Consider the following 18,912-nt stretch of genomic DNA (forward strand, 5'->3'; position numbering starts at 1 on the left):
GGTCCAAACTTAGATGTGGGCTCAGAAAAGTTACTTGATAAAAGCCTTGACAGATAAGACCACTGAATTTTGTTCTGCTGACATTATGACCAGGTAATGGGCACTGGACAAATTAAGATAAACCCTTTTTAAAGGCATATAGTCAATGGGGAACATTTTGCCTGTATCACTGACTTTATCTGAATTCTTCCAGTTGACTGGAGCATGCCCAGGTCCTTATAGAATAATGGCCACTGTTCAAGTTGTAAATTTACCAAGATTAGTGAGTATTGTGTTCTTTTTTTTTTTTTTTTTTTTTTAGTATTGTGTTCATATAGAAAACAGTTCCTATCTTGGGTAAAGTTACATGGATAATATGGCTATTATGATAATAAAAACTGCAAATTACTTCTTTGATGACAGAATGAAGGATTTTGGTATGATATGAATGAGCTCAATTGGTTCAATATTCTACTTTGGCTTAATTCTATGCCCGGGCTGGTCTGCCCCATAGACCAGCAGGCTCACGAACAGAAGTAACTTCCTCAGAAGGCTACCAGTCAGATTCAGGGGCACAGAGAAGTCCTGCTATCCAAAAATTAAACTCCCCATTCATTGCTGTGTTTACGGTCTTCCTTTTACTTAAGACTTAGAACCTCGAGAATCTCTTTTCTGTAACCAAGTAATATAGACAAGTGAAAAGTTCTATGAGAGGACAAGGATGGACCAGCTATTTTGCTATAGCAGATCAAGAAAGACATGATAGAAGTGAACTATTCTTGATTAGGTCTTGAGAGCTAGTAAAGGTAAGGTGGTGGAAAAGTGTGCCAGGCACTCTACTTTTGTATCCTACCTCTTACATGGGGTACAGGTAGCAGAAGGGTAAAGGTGGGAAACTTTCAGTACGGAGGACAAGGTCAGAAAGAGGTCTGTAAAACAGATTTAAGATTTCTGGTTCACCAGGCAATAGTCAAGACCTGCTTGCAGTTCAAGTACTAGATTCAATAGGTACTTACTGGGTACTTTAAGTGGTAGACACGGCCAGTGATTTTTAGCATTACCAAAATTTATAATCAAAACATTGAAGTAGTTTTGTCACAAAGATTTCAATATTGGACTATTCTTTCCATTTTGAGAAAAAAAGAAACATTCCTCCACTATTTCTAAATTCACTGTCCACTTTTTTTTTTTTAAAACCTGGCATCCATTTCTATTTATGATTACATTTAAACAATTTGGCAATGGAAAATGTGATGACTATTTTATGAAAAAAGGAAAACTGCATATAAGGCTAATTTAAAAAAAATGAGGTATTATGCAATGCTAGTTTTTAGAATTCCATCATAAATATACAGTTGACCACTGTTAAGGACTGAATATATATTCTCCCCAAATTAGTATGTTGAAACCCTAACCACCAATATGAGGGTATTTGGAGGTGGGATTTTGGGGAAGCAATTCAGTTTAGATGAGATTATGAAGATGAACCTCCCCATGATGTGCTTAGTGTCCTTAGAAGATGAAGAGACTAAAGCTCTCTGCCATATGAGGACACAGCAAGAAGGCAGTCATCTGCAAGCCACAAAGAGCATCCTCAACAATAACTGAATTTATCCTCAGATTCTTTTGGACTTCCCAGCATCTACAACTGTGAGAAATAAAGATCTGTTTAACCCACCCAGCCTACAGAATTTTGTTATAGCAGCCCGAGCTAAGACAACCACCAATTAATAGAAAAGTACCCTTTTATTGAGAGGTAAGACAAGTGTATTTACAATATTCAATTGTTAGGTCATATACTCTGACTGTGAGACTTTTTGAAGCAGCAATATTTCAGGAATTACAATTTATAAGGGGAAATGAAAAACATTGCAAGTATGTTTCTGTTACAGAAAATACATTTGAACAACGCCAGGTACACTTAAGGCTAAGTAGTATTAGATCTTTTCTTCCATCTTTATAGCAATAATCAAAGTACATTTTTGTCACAAAGAGAGAAGGCTAATTTTGGAAAGGAAGAAACAATATAATGTACAGTGCTTTCTGTCAGAAGACTAATATGTTTAAAAATAGAGCCTCATCAGTGGTTCTGAGTAAGAAATATACAATGCTGCCAAGCAGTCCCCAACTCACATTTGAAATTAACTTGTGGACTCTTTGAAAACTGCTCCAGCCTCTCAATCTTACTAAGGACTGGGAGATTATCAAATCCTTCACACCAACTTCTAATAATACTTCTGAAGTAAGATTTTGAAAAAGAGATCTGTTACAGTGCAAAGAACATTTTGATAGAAATTCATGTCTACAAAGGAGTTAAATAATACAGATGTTCCTTACATTAGCAGATATTGTTCTTGTTCTAAAAAGATAGAATTATCTAGCCACTGAAAATAATATGGATCAGTCAAAAATATGTATAAGAGTCCTACAGGGCAACTTGTATAAGTCGATCCCCAAAATATGTATATATTTGACACTCTCCAAATGAGGATATTACTTTTTTGAAGAACATTAGACACAACACTAGGTCTCTTATTATTCCATGAACTATTGAGGTAGGAGTCTCATTTTGTCAATATCATCTAGTTTCACAGATTATGTCATAAGTCAAATGCCAGTACCAAAAGACAGTAATCCACAAGACTGAACCATTAAACTATATACCAAGTCTTTCCTTCTTTAGACAAGCAAGGATGGGAGTTTTCTGTGCATCGAGATTTAACTAAAATAACATAAGCTGTGATATATTTTGTAGACATGTTTGTAAATAAAAATCACAAATTTCAGTTATGATTTTGTGCATTAAAAAGCTTTGCAACTGTTAAAAAAGTAAAAGTGCAATCATTAGTGGTAAAACAAATAGTACTATGGCTGTTGAAATGTGTTCTTACATCTACCAGAAAAGCTGCCATGTCGGAAAACTACTAATGAAAAAATGGCCACTGTCAGTCAAGCATCAATGGTAGAAAAAAACAACACATTTTTTTAGTGTCATATTTTTAAGAAACTATAGCCCATTTAATTATAATAAACTAACTTTAGCATGTGAAATTCAGATATTTTCTCCATGAATTCAAGATGAAGAGTGATCTTATGAAGCATTCAACATGCATATTGATTTTTGTTAGGAAAAAGCTAAAAATAAAGGGAAACTCCACTTTACATGAAAAGCTCTTACCAAATATAAGTTTAACCTTTTAACATATTACATCTTAAAGTAAACATTATCAATAGTTATTTAATTTATGAAAAGTAAAATGATAACATCACTACTAAAATAAAAACAATAAAACAAAAAAGAAAGAAAAACTACACCATGACAGAAAAATCCATTTGGTTTGCATCGTTTGGTATCTTAAAGAAAAGACTATCCAATGAAACAAGGCACGTAACAGACTACTTCATGGTTTTTGTTAGATGCTTACATGTAACGAAGGATACAGATAATTAGGTCAGACTCTCAGGAAGTAGAAGTAGTTCCGGAGTGTTTAGTTATAAAGAATGACCTCTGCGTATTCTGACAGTGAATATCTAGTTCAGATTTTCATCTGGCTTTAAAATATTAAGAATCAGAAGAACCACAAATGTTTTATTTTTACCATACATTTACAAAAAAAAAAAAAGTGATTCATACATCAAAACTGGGTTTTCCTTGGTTTTAATACATTAAAATGACATAATCCAATCTAACTCATGCATCACTTTCAGAGACACAGCGCAACTGGAAATACTTTTACCATTCCAGTGGATATTTCTAAAAAGCAAATGCCTACAGTGCTCCAGCACCTCCAATATAAGAAAAGAAACAGGCAGCAGAGTTCTCCAAGGATGGCTGTTTCACACATTGTGGATAAACAATAAAAATTGCCTTCAAGAGTTTCAATAAGTATTGTAACATAGATTCACCTCCTTTAGTTTGCTTGCTGACTTCTTAGATCACTTGATTAGAAGCCTGATCTCATTGCCTCTTTATTAACTGCTATTGGTACTTTGTAGACTATACGTTTTAAACTTCTGTAAAGAACATTACAAGCTATTTCATGTAATTTAATTTTGTGCTGAATATTCTTCAAAGTATTTTATAAATAATACAATATTTTAAATGAGTCTTCAATTCATTCGTTGTTATACCATATTGTTGCTTTCTCCAACTTTATCTACAAACTGCAAGAAGAAAAAACAGATAATTAAAAGAAAACCCACAGCATTATAAAAACATATCAACATTTTAAATGTTGATTAAAAAACCCAGCTTTATAAGATTTGTGGAAATTTAAGGCATGACTGACAATGGTTATTAATCCAGTACTACTCACTACCATCTCCTGACACATAAATGTGTATTAAAAAATTTTCTTTTCTAAGGTAGTTTTTGCATGACATGTTATGCATATGACTTTAAGGGTACAACACGAGAAATACAACACAATGAACAAAAAAATTGGATAAAATGAAATTAACACTGCTAGCTTAACAAAAAATTAAAAAATGAAAAGCTGAGATGTCAGCCATTCATGCATTAATGAACCCAATAAGGCATTTCAACTGACCATTACTGAGGATCTCTTCTGGGCCTATGTAGTCTTTGAACAAACAGATTTAACTCCATTAAGTTCAATAATTAACAACAGCTATTGACTAAAAATACTTTAAATGTGTAATCTGGGCTTCAGACTGCAAGTGGTAATGACATTAAAAATAGATGTAATGAGGCAAGCATAAATTTATAGCTCCTGAATATAAATTTTAACACACATTAATTTAAGTGGTTATTTACTTTGGCTACTCCACCCCAAATGTAAAGCAACTGGGCCTTCTTCAGCATTCCAGATGGTGATGCGAATATTGAAACAAAATAATTAGTGGAGATATTAAAAGTTATGTAACCCAAGTGGTCATAACACTATCAATATCTAGCAATCGCTTAACCCTTCCTTTCATTTCACTATTCACATTTTTACTGAACCATGAAGTAATAATAAAAGGAAACATAATTTACAGCATAGAGTGTCTATATATGCAAATACTGAAGAATCCTTAAATTAAGGACGTGAATAATGACTATAACTGTATAACGAAGTTTCGGTGAATCCAAAAGCCATTAAGTAAAAACAAAATTGACTATACAGTATGAGTTTGGAGATTAATGCAAATGAAATCAGGACATACCCCCTATAAGCCCACATTCCAACATTTTATCTTCTTATAAATAGATGATTGGCACATGAAACTAAGAGTTGCTTTGAAAGTACTATGGAGGGACACCTAGGTGGTGGCTCAGTAGGTTAAGTGGCTGCCTTTGGCTCAGGTCGTGATCCCAGGGTCCTGGGATTGAGCCCCACATCAGATTCCCTGCTCCATGGGGAGCCTGCTTCTCCCTGCCTCTGCCTCCTTCTCTCTTCTTTCTCTGTCTCTCATGAATAAATAAAAAAATCTTAAAAAAAAAGAAAAAAGAAAAAAAGAAAGTACCATGGATTCATTAGGATTTTAAGGTAAATATAAGTGGAGAGAAAGCACAACAATCTCTCTCCAAAGGTAACTTCAAATATCTAGGTTGTTACCTAGGCTGTATTTTTTTTTTTTTTTTTAAGATTTTATTTGAGAGAGAGAGAGAGAATGAGTGGGGCAGGGAGGGGAAGAAGGAGAGGGAGAAGCAGGCTCCCCGTTGAGCAGGGAGCCCACCATGAGGCTCCATCCTAGGACCTTGGGAAATGCAAAAGCTGAAAGCAGATGTTTAACTGGCTTGAGCCACCCAAGTGCCCCTAGGCTGTAAAATTCTGACTCTAAAATCGACTTGAGGTTGGAAATGAGATTTTGTCTTACAGCAAAACCTATTCATTCTTCAGTGGGTAAGCCATCCTTTAGCTGATAATCTAGTAAATGCTATGGATTCTCTCTCTAGAAACACTCTAGAAACATCTACAAACATCTGTAAACAACTTTAGAAAGTTGATGGCCCAATTTGGAGGAAGAGATTTAATGAGATCTTTCAAACTGTAGAGAGCTGGGAACAGAATTTTATCATCTGACTTCCAGTATAATAGTGCTTGATTTAATTGTCTTAATGCACGCTATTTGGTGACACAGTCTAAGAAAGAAAATATTTATTAGAAATAATGATGTCCTTTTTACATAATAGCTTCTAAAATTAGAAATCATGTAAAAGTTAATTGAAAAATGTCTTGAACTAAAAAAAAAGGTAGCATAGCATACCAACCTGAATTACATTTAAAGTAAAAAAACCGATAGTATTAAAAATGGATGTAGGGAAATCAATTTCAGGTTTTTTTATGGTTAGCAATGATGATTTTCTCTGGTATTCATGGTAACCATGATCTATGGTGACGTGACAATTTATATCATAATAAAAAAACTTATTATTAATTAGGTATCAATTACTTGTATTTCTAGGAGTAGAAAGCATCAAAGAATATTATTCTTGATATTGATGGTTTAAAAATTTTATTTCTAATACATGATAACTTACTGATCTAATTCCAGGTAAATTCAAGAGGGATCCAAGGACTGGCACTCTTCTAATAAAGCCAATGACCACAGGAAAGAAGCCCCTGGAAGAAGGAAAAAGGTTCTCAGAACTTAAAGATTCTTTATTATCAAAATCAACAGCTAACCAAGAAAAAAGAAAGGATCCAGTTAAAATTTTAAATGTCTTAGAGACTTCACATTTCAAATGTTACCTTTAGTGGTAATGTTTCTTACCTCTCCCTGAATTTGATCTCTTTCTTAATTATACTCCTATAGTATTTTGCTTATACACCTATCACGCATTACTACTATATCCTGCTGGTATCTTTTTGTCTCTTTCCCATATCAGAAGTGAGAGATTCTCTAAAGTATATTTGATACTAATTCATTCTCCCATGAATAAAATGGCGTTTGGCAGATAGAAGACAAAGGATATACATTTCTTGAATAAATAATTAAACCAACCTTATTTAAAGGTATTTTCTCACATAGACTACTGTTTATTCACTTGGCAACTAGCATTTGTAAATGTTAACTGATCAAAATCTACCATAGTGTATTCAGTATTAAATATGTACTAAACGAATTGTCACCAAGTGGCAATAATTATGCAGTATCAGGTGCGATGTATTAAAATGCTGTATGCATATATGTATGTATCATTGTTTAGCTGATAAAAATAGCAAAGTGCCTTAACAGAAAGACAGTGCCTTGAAACCCCAATAAAACGAATTTTATTGCGTTGAAATTATAAGATAATATATATTCTATTGGCAAATATCTAGGTTTTATAAACATTTTTGTAGCTGACTGAATTATCTAGTAAGACTCAATAAAAGATTCAATGTAAACAAAAATCCATTTGAGAAAATTATGGTCTTTGTACCCATGCCAATGCAAATATCTGGGTTTTTGTAATAATTATTTGACATACTGGTTTATTAAAGGAGAAAAAGTAAAAGAAAATAATTGCCTTACCTGAACAAGAGAAAAAATCCATAAATTTCAAAGATCATGCCTATCAAAGGCCAACCAATAAGGACTACAAATACTCCACCCAGGAAAAATCCTGTAGCTTTCATTTTATGTTTTTGGAAGAAGAATCTGAATGTTCTTTCTAAACCAATGACAAAAGCCAAACCAGCCACAAATAAAACCTAGAAGAGAAAGAAAAAGGGAGGTAGAAAAAGTAGTTAACCATACTGCATAACTCTGAAAAGCAAGGTCAAAGCTTAATATAAAAAGCAGCACATCTGGCTCTTAGTGTGGGCAACTGGCTTGTGGAACTGAGGATGCACGCCAAGAGGTAGAATCAAGGAGTGGGTTAAGCATGTGAAAGTTGAAGTTGGATTCCACTCTTCTCAGTCCTCTTCTTTTTTGATTAAATGGAGAAAAAGAACCAAAGAAAGATCAAATGTTATCAATGGGCATGTACATATGCAATGGTTCTCCCAGGCAAGCTAAATGGAGACGGCTTTAGTTATGCAGATGAGTGTTTGGGCAAAAGAGGAAGGCTGGTCATAAAAATATGCCACCTGGAGGTACTCCTGGTTCTGCACACTTCACCACAGGCTACAGGAGTGCCTATGGATGGGAAAAATACTGACATGGCTAAGCTGATAGGAGAAACTATGTAAAGCCAGGAAAAGGATTCTAGTCTTACTAATCCCAGAATATCTGGTGGCAGCAGAAATAAAAATAAAGTTGTATATTCTCAAATATACATATATTTTGTATGTTTTCAGAGAGTGAGCAAGAAATGGTGATCTCTTAAAAGCTTATTTTCCCCCAGGTTTTATTCCTAATACTTGCCTTTTTTTGTAACTACCTTGAATGAAAATTTTAACCAAGTACTGACTGAGCCTAATGGTTAAGGTTCATAGGCTCAAATAGCAGTGCTCCTTATATTATTAATTAAAATATAAATTTGATTAGTTATCCTTTATATATTCTAATTTCCAATTAAAAGCCCTATGGTAATTGGTAATATACACTTCAAAGATATTTAATATTATTAACTTTGTTGTCTTCTTAAAAAGGTTATGATTTATCTCTAGAACTCTTGTACAATCTTCACAATGGACAACAAAGCACATTCCAAATACACAACACACACACCTTTCTTGGCAAGTCGGCTGTTAATATACAGATATATTAAAAGGTTTAAATGGGTTTTAAAGATCTGTTTGTTTTATACTACTGAACCAAATGTTTCAAGTCATATGTTTTAAGTCAAACATATTAAGAAATTTGGGGGCTACCAAGTCACCTATTTTGAACTCCTATCTAGAGGCAGCCTGGATTTAATCCATTGATATTACATAACCAACACTCAACAGAGTAGTCATTCAAAAATCTCTAAATGCTTACCTTTTGTTTAAATAGTTTTCTTTTTTAAAATTTTACTTATTTGACAGAGAGAGAGAGAGTGCACAAGCAGGGGGATCAGCAGGCAGAGGGAGAAGCAGGCTCCCCGCTGGGCAGGGAGCCTGGATGAATGTGGGGCTTGATCCCAGGACCCTGGTATCATGACCTAAGAAGAAGGAGGATGCTTAACTGACTGAGCCACCCAGGAGCCTTATTTCTGATGTAAAGAGAAGGTAATACCTGAGTAACAGTGAATTACTTCCCTCAAATTTAATAGCAGGCAATTATTCATTTTAATTACAGTTTCCTTATGGATTTACTTAAAATATCTATTGAAAAACTCACATTTCCAATGGCCAGTAGTGCTTTGTCAAAAAAGAGAATCATTCCAAAGAACAGGAAAAACACTCCAAATCCTGTTAATCCCATTCCAATTTCTGCAATATAAGTTATATAGTTAAGGGTAGAGAAAAACAAAAGTTACATTAAGATCCCCGTAAACTAAGTAAGACAATTTTTCAGTTTTTCTTTTGGTTGATATAAGAAAATAGGTCCTCCACATTGCAGGTTAACTTTATGACATTCATTAAGCTCTATAATAAATTAACATCAGCAAACAACTCCAAAATTTAAAATATAAATGGACATTTCTATCCTTGTATGAAAGATAGCACTTCTCATAAACAAACACAGGAAAGATAATCAGGATTCTAAACCTTTGATTATATATTTTTTCCCTCCCAAGAACTCCATTGGCATCAGACCTAAGTATAAGGGTTTTCTTTTACTATTTATGTCCTTTCATATTCAATGACTATTATTTATATGCACAATATCTACAGTTACTCCTTTCCCTTCTTAAATTAATTCCTTCTTTAACTCAGTGGTAATGCTACCGTAGGTCGGCACAATATACTCTACTCCATGATATACTGCTTCTCACAATGGCAATATTTTGAGAATCACATTAGTGTCTCCTCATAAGTTAATTTTCAGGAGGTTAGGCATTACTTTTAACTTCTTGATGGTATGGATTTATCTTCTATAAATTATCTAAACCATGAACCCATTAATGCATTTAGTGTATTAAGTCCTAAAATCCGCTCTCCAAAAGTTTCAAAGAACAGTTCTACTGAATATTAATATTCTGAGGTTTTACTCTTTTCATTCAAATACAAAAAATTGTTGATCAACTCCTAGATGCCAGAATCTCTTCTACGTACTGAGTGTACGGTGGTAAAAAAAAGTGTAAGCACTGATGTTTATGTTCATCCTTAATATAAAACACTAGTAATTTTATTACCTTTACATTCTGTTGGTCTTATCTTTTTAGCCTGAGGATTCTTAACTTTCTAAGATTACAGTTGTCCTTTTCTGTTAATCCTAAAAGCATAAGCCACAAAGTCACCCCCTTGGTCATTTTAGTTTTGCTCTCAGGAAATACTTACCAATCGTTATTTTACCTAGACACAGACTATCCGCATGAAATAATGAAACAGCAGAAACCATATTTTTGGAAACCCTATTTTAAATACACTATTAATGATTTCTGGTCTGTTACTTAACTTTTTGGCATTGGCTCCAGAAAGCCAAAATCTAGGTCATAGCTACTCAAAAAATTTTTAAGCCCTGGAAAATGTTCTGATGAGTTGAAAACTTCTATCATATACCTTTCTCTACATCCCCCACCTCCTCAATTTATAGTTAACTACTGCTTCCTATTCCAACTACCTTTTTTTCCCCCAAAGTTAGTCTAAAAGAATTCAGGTACTGGTTTATAAATATACTGATGAGTTTATTCCACAAACACAAAATCCTATGAAAATGGCTAATGCTTTCATGCTTAAATCCCTTAAGACAATTGATCAAATAACTGTTTAGCTGTCAGATATAATTTCCTAGAGGAAAATATGGACAAAGGAACAATTAAAATTCCATCTTTTAACAATTTAGTAGTTAGGATTTAGTCACTGGCAGTTGAGTTATTTGAATATGACTAATTTCTACCTTTTCATAAATCATCCTAATGATTACATATAAATCTTTTTTTTTTTCCCCAAGATTTTATTTATTTACTTTAGAAGGAGTGGGAGGGGGGCAGAGGGAGAGGCAAAGAATTGCAAACAGGTTCTGCACTGAGCGGGGAGCCCAACTCAGGGCTGATCTCATGACCCTGAGATCATGACCTGAGCCAAAATCAAGAGTCAGATGCTTAACCAACTGAGCCACCCAGGCACCTCCAACATTTTGAGATGTTTGTTCATCAAAAGTAAATTATATTGAAGTATACCTACTATGTACTGTTAATTTGCCATGAATTATCCATTATGAGGTACTTTACAAGCCTTATGTAATTTAATCCTCCTGACACTATTGCAAGGTAGGTGTGACTACAACATTTTAGAGATGGAGCAACTTGAGGTTTAGAGAAATGACTCTGTCTAGAATCACACTTCTGGTTAAGTATTTGAACTCAGACCCTGTGCTTAACTATTACATCACACTGTTTCCCACAGAATTTTTTTTCAGGTTAACTATATTTAATTAAATAAAACTCAAGGGCACTAGAGCATACGGAACTTCTAGGGGAATCATCTTTGGGTGACTCAAGTTTAACAGGATTGGTTTGTCATCTAACAACTAAGTAGGAATTAGTAGAAGTATTAAAAATCAACTGCAGTGAAAAGAGACAATATCTGGATATGGTTTCCCATCCACTGCAATGTTTATACAAATATGTTATAATTCCTTTAACAAAACTGTGAGGTGAAAATGGTACCAGCTCTATGTTTCATGGACTCAGAGTTTCATAACTTATCCTTGCTCATAGAATCAAATGTATATGTGTGTGTGTGTGTGTGTGTGTGTGTGTGTGTGTGTAGCAGGGGGTAGTAAGGTAGGCTGTTGGGCAGGAAAAGTGGTGGTTGTGTGGAGTCAGGACTAGAATTCAAACTCAGTTTTGGACTCCACAGCTTACAACTGTAGCATGGGCACCAAAATATTGGTACTATTTCACCCAGTGTAGCCCAGGAGGAGATATTTGCCTATTACATATTTGCCAGAACTGGTACTGGCATGATGTTGCCAAGTATTTCCCGGCTTAAACGGACCAAAAGTTTCTAACTGGCCTCACTGTGCCCTTCCTCACATCCTGAATTCCCATCTTCCCGGTGCCTACACATTCATAAGCCCCCTGGTTAATAAAACCCTACACAGAGCTGCCTATTCACCACCAGAATCATACTTAGTAAAATAAATTTATCTTTCGCTGTGCAACTATCAAAACTGCATTCCTCTTGCCTATATATGTGGGTTTTTTCTTTAAAGAATAATCAGATAAAAGCAATTTAATAAAATTTGTCTGAAATAAAAAAACACGAAAATTTTATAAGGAAAGATGCTTAATCTAACAGCAATCACTGTTAGCATTTTTATATCTTATTTGAAATTTTTTTGAAGATTTATTTATTTATTTATTTATGATAGGCATAGAGAGAGAGTGAGAGAGGCAGAGACACAGGAGGAGGGAGAAGCAGGCTCCATGCCGGGAGCCCGATGTGGGACTCCATCCCGGAACTCCAGGATCGCGCCCTGGGCCAAAGGCAGGCGCTAAACCACTGAGCCACCCAGGGATCCCTTATTTGAAAATTTTAATATTAGCTTTCTCTTTCCTTCTATGCCTTTTAAAAAATAGAAAATTTCATAGTAAGGAACTCAACTGAATATCAACCAAATCGAACAACTCAACTGAAGATCATGGGAGAATTTCAGGCAATGTGACATAATGAAGTAAAGATCTAGAGGCAGCATGGGAACTACCCTACTCTGTCCCTCTGAATAAATCTTGTGTTTTTATGGAGAGGGATGGGGAGAGTGCTATTATAGAACCCCTTAAAACAATCATGAATTGCTTTTTATTCTGTTCGGTGCTCAGTCACCCTCTCCCAGAATCAGAATACCAGAATAATCTTTGCAAATCACTTGAATGATGGCCAATTTCTGCAGTTAAACTAATCGTTTTGTGTTCCAATCCATTGTCCTACCTAAAACATTTGGCAAATAATAAAGAATATAATTTCGTCTTCTTCATCAATTTAATGAAGGAGAATGCTCTGTAATTTGCCCATATTTCAACCCAATCCCTTTGTTCTGGATTGTGGAAGAATGTAAATCAGATGCTTGTCTCTATAAGAAGTCTTCAATAGAAGAGAATCTCTTTGCAAAGCATAAATAAAAAGTTCGTATTTTTAATCTATGTAATAATCAGACTCAGATAGAAAGGAAAAATAATATTTTACAGTTAGAAAAGCTGTGCAGAGACTAAGTGCTTTCTCTAATTAGCAGAATTAGAAATAAGTTCTAGCAATTTGGGTATACAATTCTTATTTTCTTGGACAATTTAAAGTTTGGGTTTCAGTCAAGAGGAACAAAACACTATCACAAAGACAATGGACTCAATATACTACACAATCCCTCAAAAAAAATCAATGCATAACTTTATAGGATAAATATCTACTGTTGCTATCTATCCTTGCCATAAAAAAACACACTATTCTAAGACAAATCTCAAAGTTTGTATCTAGTTTTCTTCGATGCTGGAAGGGTACAGTGAACACAAAGGTTTCTGAGCCAGCAGACCTGGGATAAAGCCTTTTTCTGTCACTTTCCTTACGACCATACGTTGAATTTCTTTTGAGTCTCTTTTAATTTATAAAAGAGATATATTTCTCCCTGCCTTATAAGACTCTTATAAAAATTCAGTTTAATGATTTATATGAAAGCACTTGGTAAAATCAAAAGAAATGTCTTTATATGATTGCTAGTTTCTATTATAACAGTAAAAAAAAAAGGACTTTATGTATCTTCTTTTTTTTTATTTTATTTATGATAGTCATACAAAGAGAGAGAGAGAGAGAGAGAGGCAGAGACATAGGCAGAGGGAGAAGCAGGCTCCATGCACCGGGAGCCCGACGTGGGATTCGATCCCGGGTCTCCAGGACCGCGCCCTGGGCCAAAGGCAGGCGCCAAACCGCTGCGCCACCCAGGGATCCCGACTTTATGTATCTTCTGATCACAACAGGTGAGGCCAACAAACAAAATGGGTACCATTCCTCGGTCAGTGCAGGTGGCTCTAAGGTGCAGACCTATCCAACCACAGAATGAGGAGCCTGATTGGGGAGGTAGTGTGTGTGTGTATATATATATATATATAACCTTAGAGGCTTTCTCAAGTTCAAGTCATCCATGACTTCAATCCAAACCTTAAGACTCCACTTTAATAGACTGTTTAGTTCTTAAAATCTTGAAAATCAAAGCTAAGCAGAATAAAAAATGAAGACCGTGGCAGATAAAGTGAGACGAAAAAAAACTATCACGACCATTAAAAGATAGGACCCACACGGTTGGGCAGATATGTAAATACGAAAATGATAAAAGCTGACAATAGGGTAGAAAAGTAGGAATGTTACAATGAAATAAAAGGAAACAGCAATGCTAACCTTAGACGTAAGATACGCCTAGGGAACTCTATCTCAGGCACAAAGAGATGCTAAAATAATGAAAAGCCGCAGAGCACAATACACAACATGAAGGAAAGCAATCGTTTCACTGATTATTACTACTGTGGAAAGGTGAGGCGTAGAAAAGTGAAGTCGTTTCAAGGAATTTTTGGGAAGTTGTTTCCAGAGGTGGTAAAAGGCAAAATATTCAAAATGTTTAAGTGTAAGCATATTAAAACACACACACACACACACACACACACAAACCCAACACCTAAAATAGATGACATTTAAAATACCATCTCCCAAACAAGCGGCCAGTGACTTGTAGAGGACCCCAAGTCTGTGATGCGCACAAACGTCCCCAGAGTGAGCCCCGGGCACCGCGCACCGCGCACCCAACTTTCTCTCGCGGCCATCTGCGGGAACAAGCGCCCATCTCCCCGGCAGCGAGAGCGGCGAGACCCCGGGGCAGGACCGACACTCAGCGAAGGCTTCCCCCCTCCCCCCAGCCAGGCCAGCCACCGCCAATCCAGCTCCCGCCCCCTCCAGGCAGCCCTCCAGGTCCCGCGTCCCCAGCTCAGTCCAGCAGGCCGCCGCCCCCGACGCCGAGCTTCATTCATTGACCCGGACCGAGGGGCGGGTGGGCGGCCGAGACGGGCTCGAGCAACGGCTGTGCGAGGCTCCAGGCGGGGACCCCGGGGCGAGCGCTTACTCTGGGTGTCTGTTAAGGAGATCATGGCTGCAGCAGGGAGGGCAGCGGCCACAGCACCGCGGGGCGTCCAGGGCGTGAAGCAAAGTCGGGAGGAAAGAAGCCGGGAAACAGCCCCGGGGAGAGCCGCCACGTCTTCCGGAAACACGCAGCCACCCCCCACCCGCGCTTCAAGGCTGCTTCCCATTGGCTAAGCCCGCCCCCGACATAGACCAATCACCGCTGGCCTTGTTCGGTGACGCGCCTAGTGGCCACACCCCTTCACCAATTAGAGAAGGCTGTCCCTTGCAATTGGTGGAGGGCACCTCGCCGGAAGGGCGGATGCTCGCGGCTGGAGAAAGAGGAAAGCCTGGTGGCGGGAAGTTTTCATTGCGGAGCGGCTGGAGACTGTAGGTAGTGGTCCTGAGGGGCCGGCGCTCTGAGGTCGGAGAGCGGGGCGGCCGCGCTGGCGGCGTGGGTTCCTTTAGCCGTCTGGGGAGGGGTTTTGGGGTAAATCTGCTCTGAAAGGGCTCTTTTTCCCTCCCTTTTCCGTCCTGAGGGTGAGCCGGGCTATCGCGGATCACTTCCGCAGGGGGGAAACGGGCGTGCATCCTCGCCCATCTCCGTGGAGCGAGGGCCTCCGGGGGCCCGTTGGGCTGCCTACCCCATCCTCTTCCACGTGGGAAGCTGGGTTTCCAGTCTGCGCATTGGCGGCCACCTTCGGAGACGCATCAGCATAGTGGGGGGCGTTCTTAGACTGCTGTTGTTTCCTGAACGCAGGTGGTGGGCAGACGGGGGCGTGCGGTCGGAAGTCCAGAAAGAGCAGGAGGAAAACCAGTGAACCACTCAAGTAGCAACTTGAAAGTAGCAGTTTACTGTGCACGCACCGAAGAGACGACTGTGAAACCAGGAGCCCAAAAAGGGAATGAGGCTCTGGGCGTATATTGTTACCAAGCGACTTAACACAGTTAAGAAGTCAGTGACTGTTTCTTCTTCACAGTGATTAGAGGATTAACTTTTTCTTAAGTGATAGGGAATTGGTTAGTGGGATTACCTCATATAAACCTTGGGAAACAGTTTTAAGTTTTGCTTACGATTTCTGGAGGCATAGACAGGAAATTATCTAGGTCAAGTTAGTTTCACCAGATAAGCTGTATTGAGCTTTGACTAAACCGGTTTTGTCTGCTCGGAATTTTCAAGGCTGTTCTCCTTTTTTTCAATTTTTTTTTTTTTTTTTTTAAAACAGTTCTTCCCTTTTTGGTTGTTCTGATCAACCAGTATAGTATTTTCAGTTTCCACTGTTGATGTACTCAGGCTGAAGAATCACATTTTTGCTGTTGCCATTAGTTGAGTCATCAGGCTCAGGCTGTTCATCATCTTCATCATTTATGTGGTTATTATTGATTCTATCCAGTTGTCTGATCCTGATGGATACCGTTTGGCCTGTGAGTGGCTGCTGACAGACCTTCAAAACCCTTGAGAGTGTGCAGCATATTAGAGAGGTAAATATGATCTAAGGAGGACAATAGCCAAAGATTGAAAAATTCCCAGAGGAGATTCCCGTGTGCCAACATTTAACCAACCAAATAAATTAACTGGGTTTCAGTTTTTTAAAAGGTATTTACATAGGCATAAGACAGTGTATTAACAATTACATCTTCACGATGACTTGGGACTGGGTGAAGGTGAGGATGTTTTATTTTAAGAGGCAGTGCTGGGCAGCCCCAGTGGCTCAGCAGTTTAGCGCTGCCTTCAGCCCAGGGTGTGATCCTGGGGACCTGGGATGGAGTCCCATGTCAGGCTCCCTGCAGGGAGCCTGCTTCTCCCTCTGCCTGTGTCTCTGCCTCTCTCTCTGTGTCTCTCATGAATAAATAAATACAATCTTTAAAAAAAAAATAAAGAGGCAGTGCTACAGGTGAACTTCCACCTAAATTCGGCCTCTCTATGCTGTGAGCTGTCAGATATTTAGTGAGACATATTTCAATGAAAACAAAAGAAGGAAGATAATAGTTCAAGAAAATTCTAAGTGCAGTGTCTTGAGTTTGGAGAGAAGCCAGTTGAGAAAATTTCTAGATGTTGGATTCAAATTATCTTCAGATGGAGTGAGGGCAAGAGTAACAATCTGATAGATTTTTCCTGGTTTGCAGTTTGGATGTCTCTGGTTATCTTGCTGGGTGACCACATAGCAACAGGCACATTGTTCTTACATGAGCTCTTGGTGGTTTCCCTGAAGTTTGTATCCAGTTGTCTGGCTTTAGTTTGCATGACTTTAGGAAAAGGGCAGTTTTATTTTCATAGTGATTCCAAATCAGAAGACAAAATTGTAAATGTTAGTTTGGAGAGTTCTAGCCAGATATTGGAGGAAACTAGAAGTATTCAGGATCCAGTCCAGTGTATAAGTAGAAAATAAAACTTTAAAGAAATTAACAGCAGTAGGATCTGATGTCCACAAAGATGTGTTACTGAAACCTAGTTTTTCTCTATAATCATCCCATTTCTATCAAGATAACTACAGTTATCTATCAAGTTTCTATCAAGACTAATTTGTTTGCAAATTGAGTCCAGTTTCAATAAATTTGGACTGATTATTTATAGAAGTGCAGCAAAAATAGTGATCATACAGGCTCTTTTAAATCCACTCTGCTAGAACTTTTCATAAAGAATCAAAAAATAAAAATCTTAGATTGAACTTTTCAAGGCTCTTTGGGCTAAGCAACCAAGCTAAGGACTTGTCTAATCATGCCCTATCACAAGGAGATCAGATCGAGCTTATGTAAATACATATACTGTCATGAAAAATAAGATTATTTAATTAATAAGAGTTCTTAAATTCTGGCGAAATCAGGTAGGGAGAAAAAAAATGTTTCAACCTTTGATTACAAAAGTAGGTTTTTATGAATCAGTTTCCCACTAAACTTTCAGAAATTCTTGCCCCATTCAGTCTGATGACCTTAAAGTTAGCAGAAACCTGTACTTGTCAGTCTTTTCCATTAATCTCTTTGGAGATGAAGCACTTTGTTTGTAGGAACAGTTTTGCAAAAACTTAACTCCATTTCAGTCTTAGCTAGACCACACATAAAATTCTTTTCTTGATTCCTTTTCCATAAGCCTTCTACAACTTTTTATATCCATCTAGTTTTTATTTCATCATTTTCCTTTCCCATTCTGGAATAATCATTTTACTTTTGGGCAAAATTCCTTTCCTTCTTCCCTTACCAAAACAACAACAAAAGCCCATATTCTTCATATCTTTCCTTGTCCAAAAAACATGTTCTGTTTTAACTACTTTTCATACACTTTCTTCATCCTTATTATTTCTAGTATCTTTAATTACATATATTAATTAGAATTCTTAACTCATAATATTTATAGTAAAAGCCAAGAAGTAAGCAATTGTGGACTGGCAAATTTATAAATACACAATTATAAAACCTTTTTAGAAACATACATTTTTTAATAGTATAGTTTTTAATTGGCAAAGGACATAGTTATTGATAGATCCAAGTATCTTTTGTCTCTAAAAATTAAAGAGCCAAAAGTTAGGGTTGTTGTGATGAATCCTAGGCTACTAAAGCCTGAATGGACTCTTTTTTTTTTTTTTTTTTTATAAATTTTTATTTATTTATGATAGTCACACAGAGAGAGAGAGAGAGAGGCAGAGACACAGGCAGAGGGAGAAGCAGGCTCCATGCCGGGAGCCCGACGTGGGATTCGATCCCGGGTCTCCAGGATCACGCCCTGGGCCAAAGGCAGGCGCCAAACCGCTGCGCCACCCAGGGATCCCCTGAATGGACTCTTAAGGCGGTATGAGCAAGCCAGAGTAAGGTAAAAATGTTGGCAGGTGCCAATAGAATTTAGTGATTTCTCACAAATAAAAGAATAGTTGCCATA

At 37.2% G+C, this 18,912-nt stretch overlaps 2 protein-coding genes across 9 annotated transcripts in view; one reads left to right on the forward strand and one right to left on the reverse strand.

Moving 5' to 3' along the window:
* Positions 1 to 1,706: 1,706 nt before the first annotated feature.
* Positions 1,707 to 15,221, reverse strand: GOLT1B (golgi transport 1B). The gene is made up of 5 exons (XM_025455316.3): positions 15,046 to 15,221; positions 9,178 to 9,269; positions 7,444 to 7,622; positions 6,467 to 6,548; positions 1,707 to 4,143 (listed from the first exon to the last, which is right to left on the reverse strand). Exons 1-5 carry the CDS (start codon positions 15,068 to 15,070, stop codon positions 4,105 to 4,107), a joined length of 417 nt encoding a protein of 138 aa, XP_025311101.1. The 5' UTR covers positions 15,071 to 15,221; the 3' UTR covers positions 1,707 to 4,104.
* Positions 15,222 to 15,301: 80 nt separating this feature from the next.
* Positions 15,302 to 18,912, forward strand: part of RECQL (RecQ like helicase) — a 46,056-nt gene continuing 42,445 nt past the window's right edge. For 2 of the 8 annotated variants that reach the window (XM_049102234.1, XM_049102241.1), the window contains exons 1-2: positions 15,856 to 15,996; positions 16,436 to 16,523. The gene's annotated coding sequence lies outside the window, so the exon portion shown is untranslated. Of the gene's footprint in view, positions 15,436 to 15,855; positions 15,997 to 16,435; positions 16,524 to 18,671; positions 18,847 to 18,912 lie in introns of those variants that run through there. The other 6 variants (XM_049102238.1, XM_049102237.1, XM_049102239.1 and 3 more) reach the window with 6 other exon arrangements.

Source organism: Canis lupus, chromosome 27, assembly GCF_003254725.2.
Source record: "Canis lupus dingo isolate Sandy chromosome 27, ASM325472v2, whole genome shotgun sequence".
In the NCBI taxonomy this organism is placed as follows: domain Eukaryota; kingdom Metazoa; phylum Chordata; class Mammalia; order Carnivora; family Canidae; genus Canis; species Canis lupus.

Excerpts from the sequence above, each read along its gene's own strand:
- GOLT1B (XM_025455316.3), bottom strand. The coding sequence starts at position 15,070 with ATGATCTCCTTAACAGACACCCAGA. Across the intron at positions 9,270-15,045 it reads CTCCTTAACAGACACCCAGA|AAATTGGAATGGGATTAACA; the intron begins GTAAGCGCTCGC and ends CTTATATTGCAG. Across the intron at positions 7,623-9,177 it reads CACTACTGGCCATTGGAAAT|GTTTTATTTGTGGCTGGTTT; the intron begins GTGAGTTTTTCA and ends TTTCTCTTCTAG.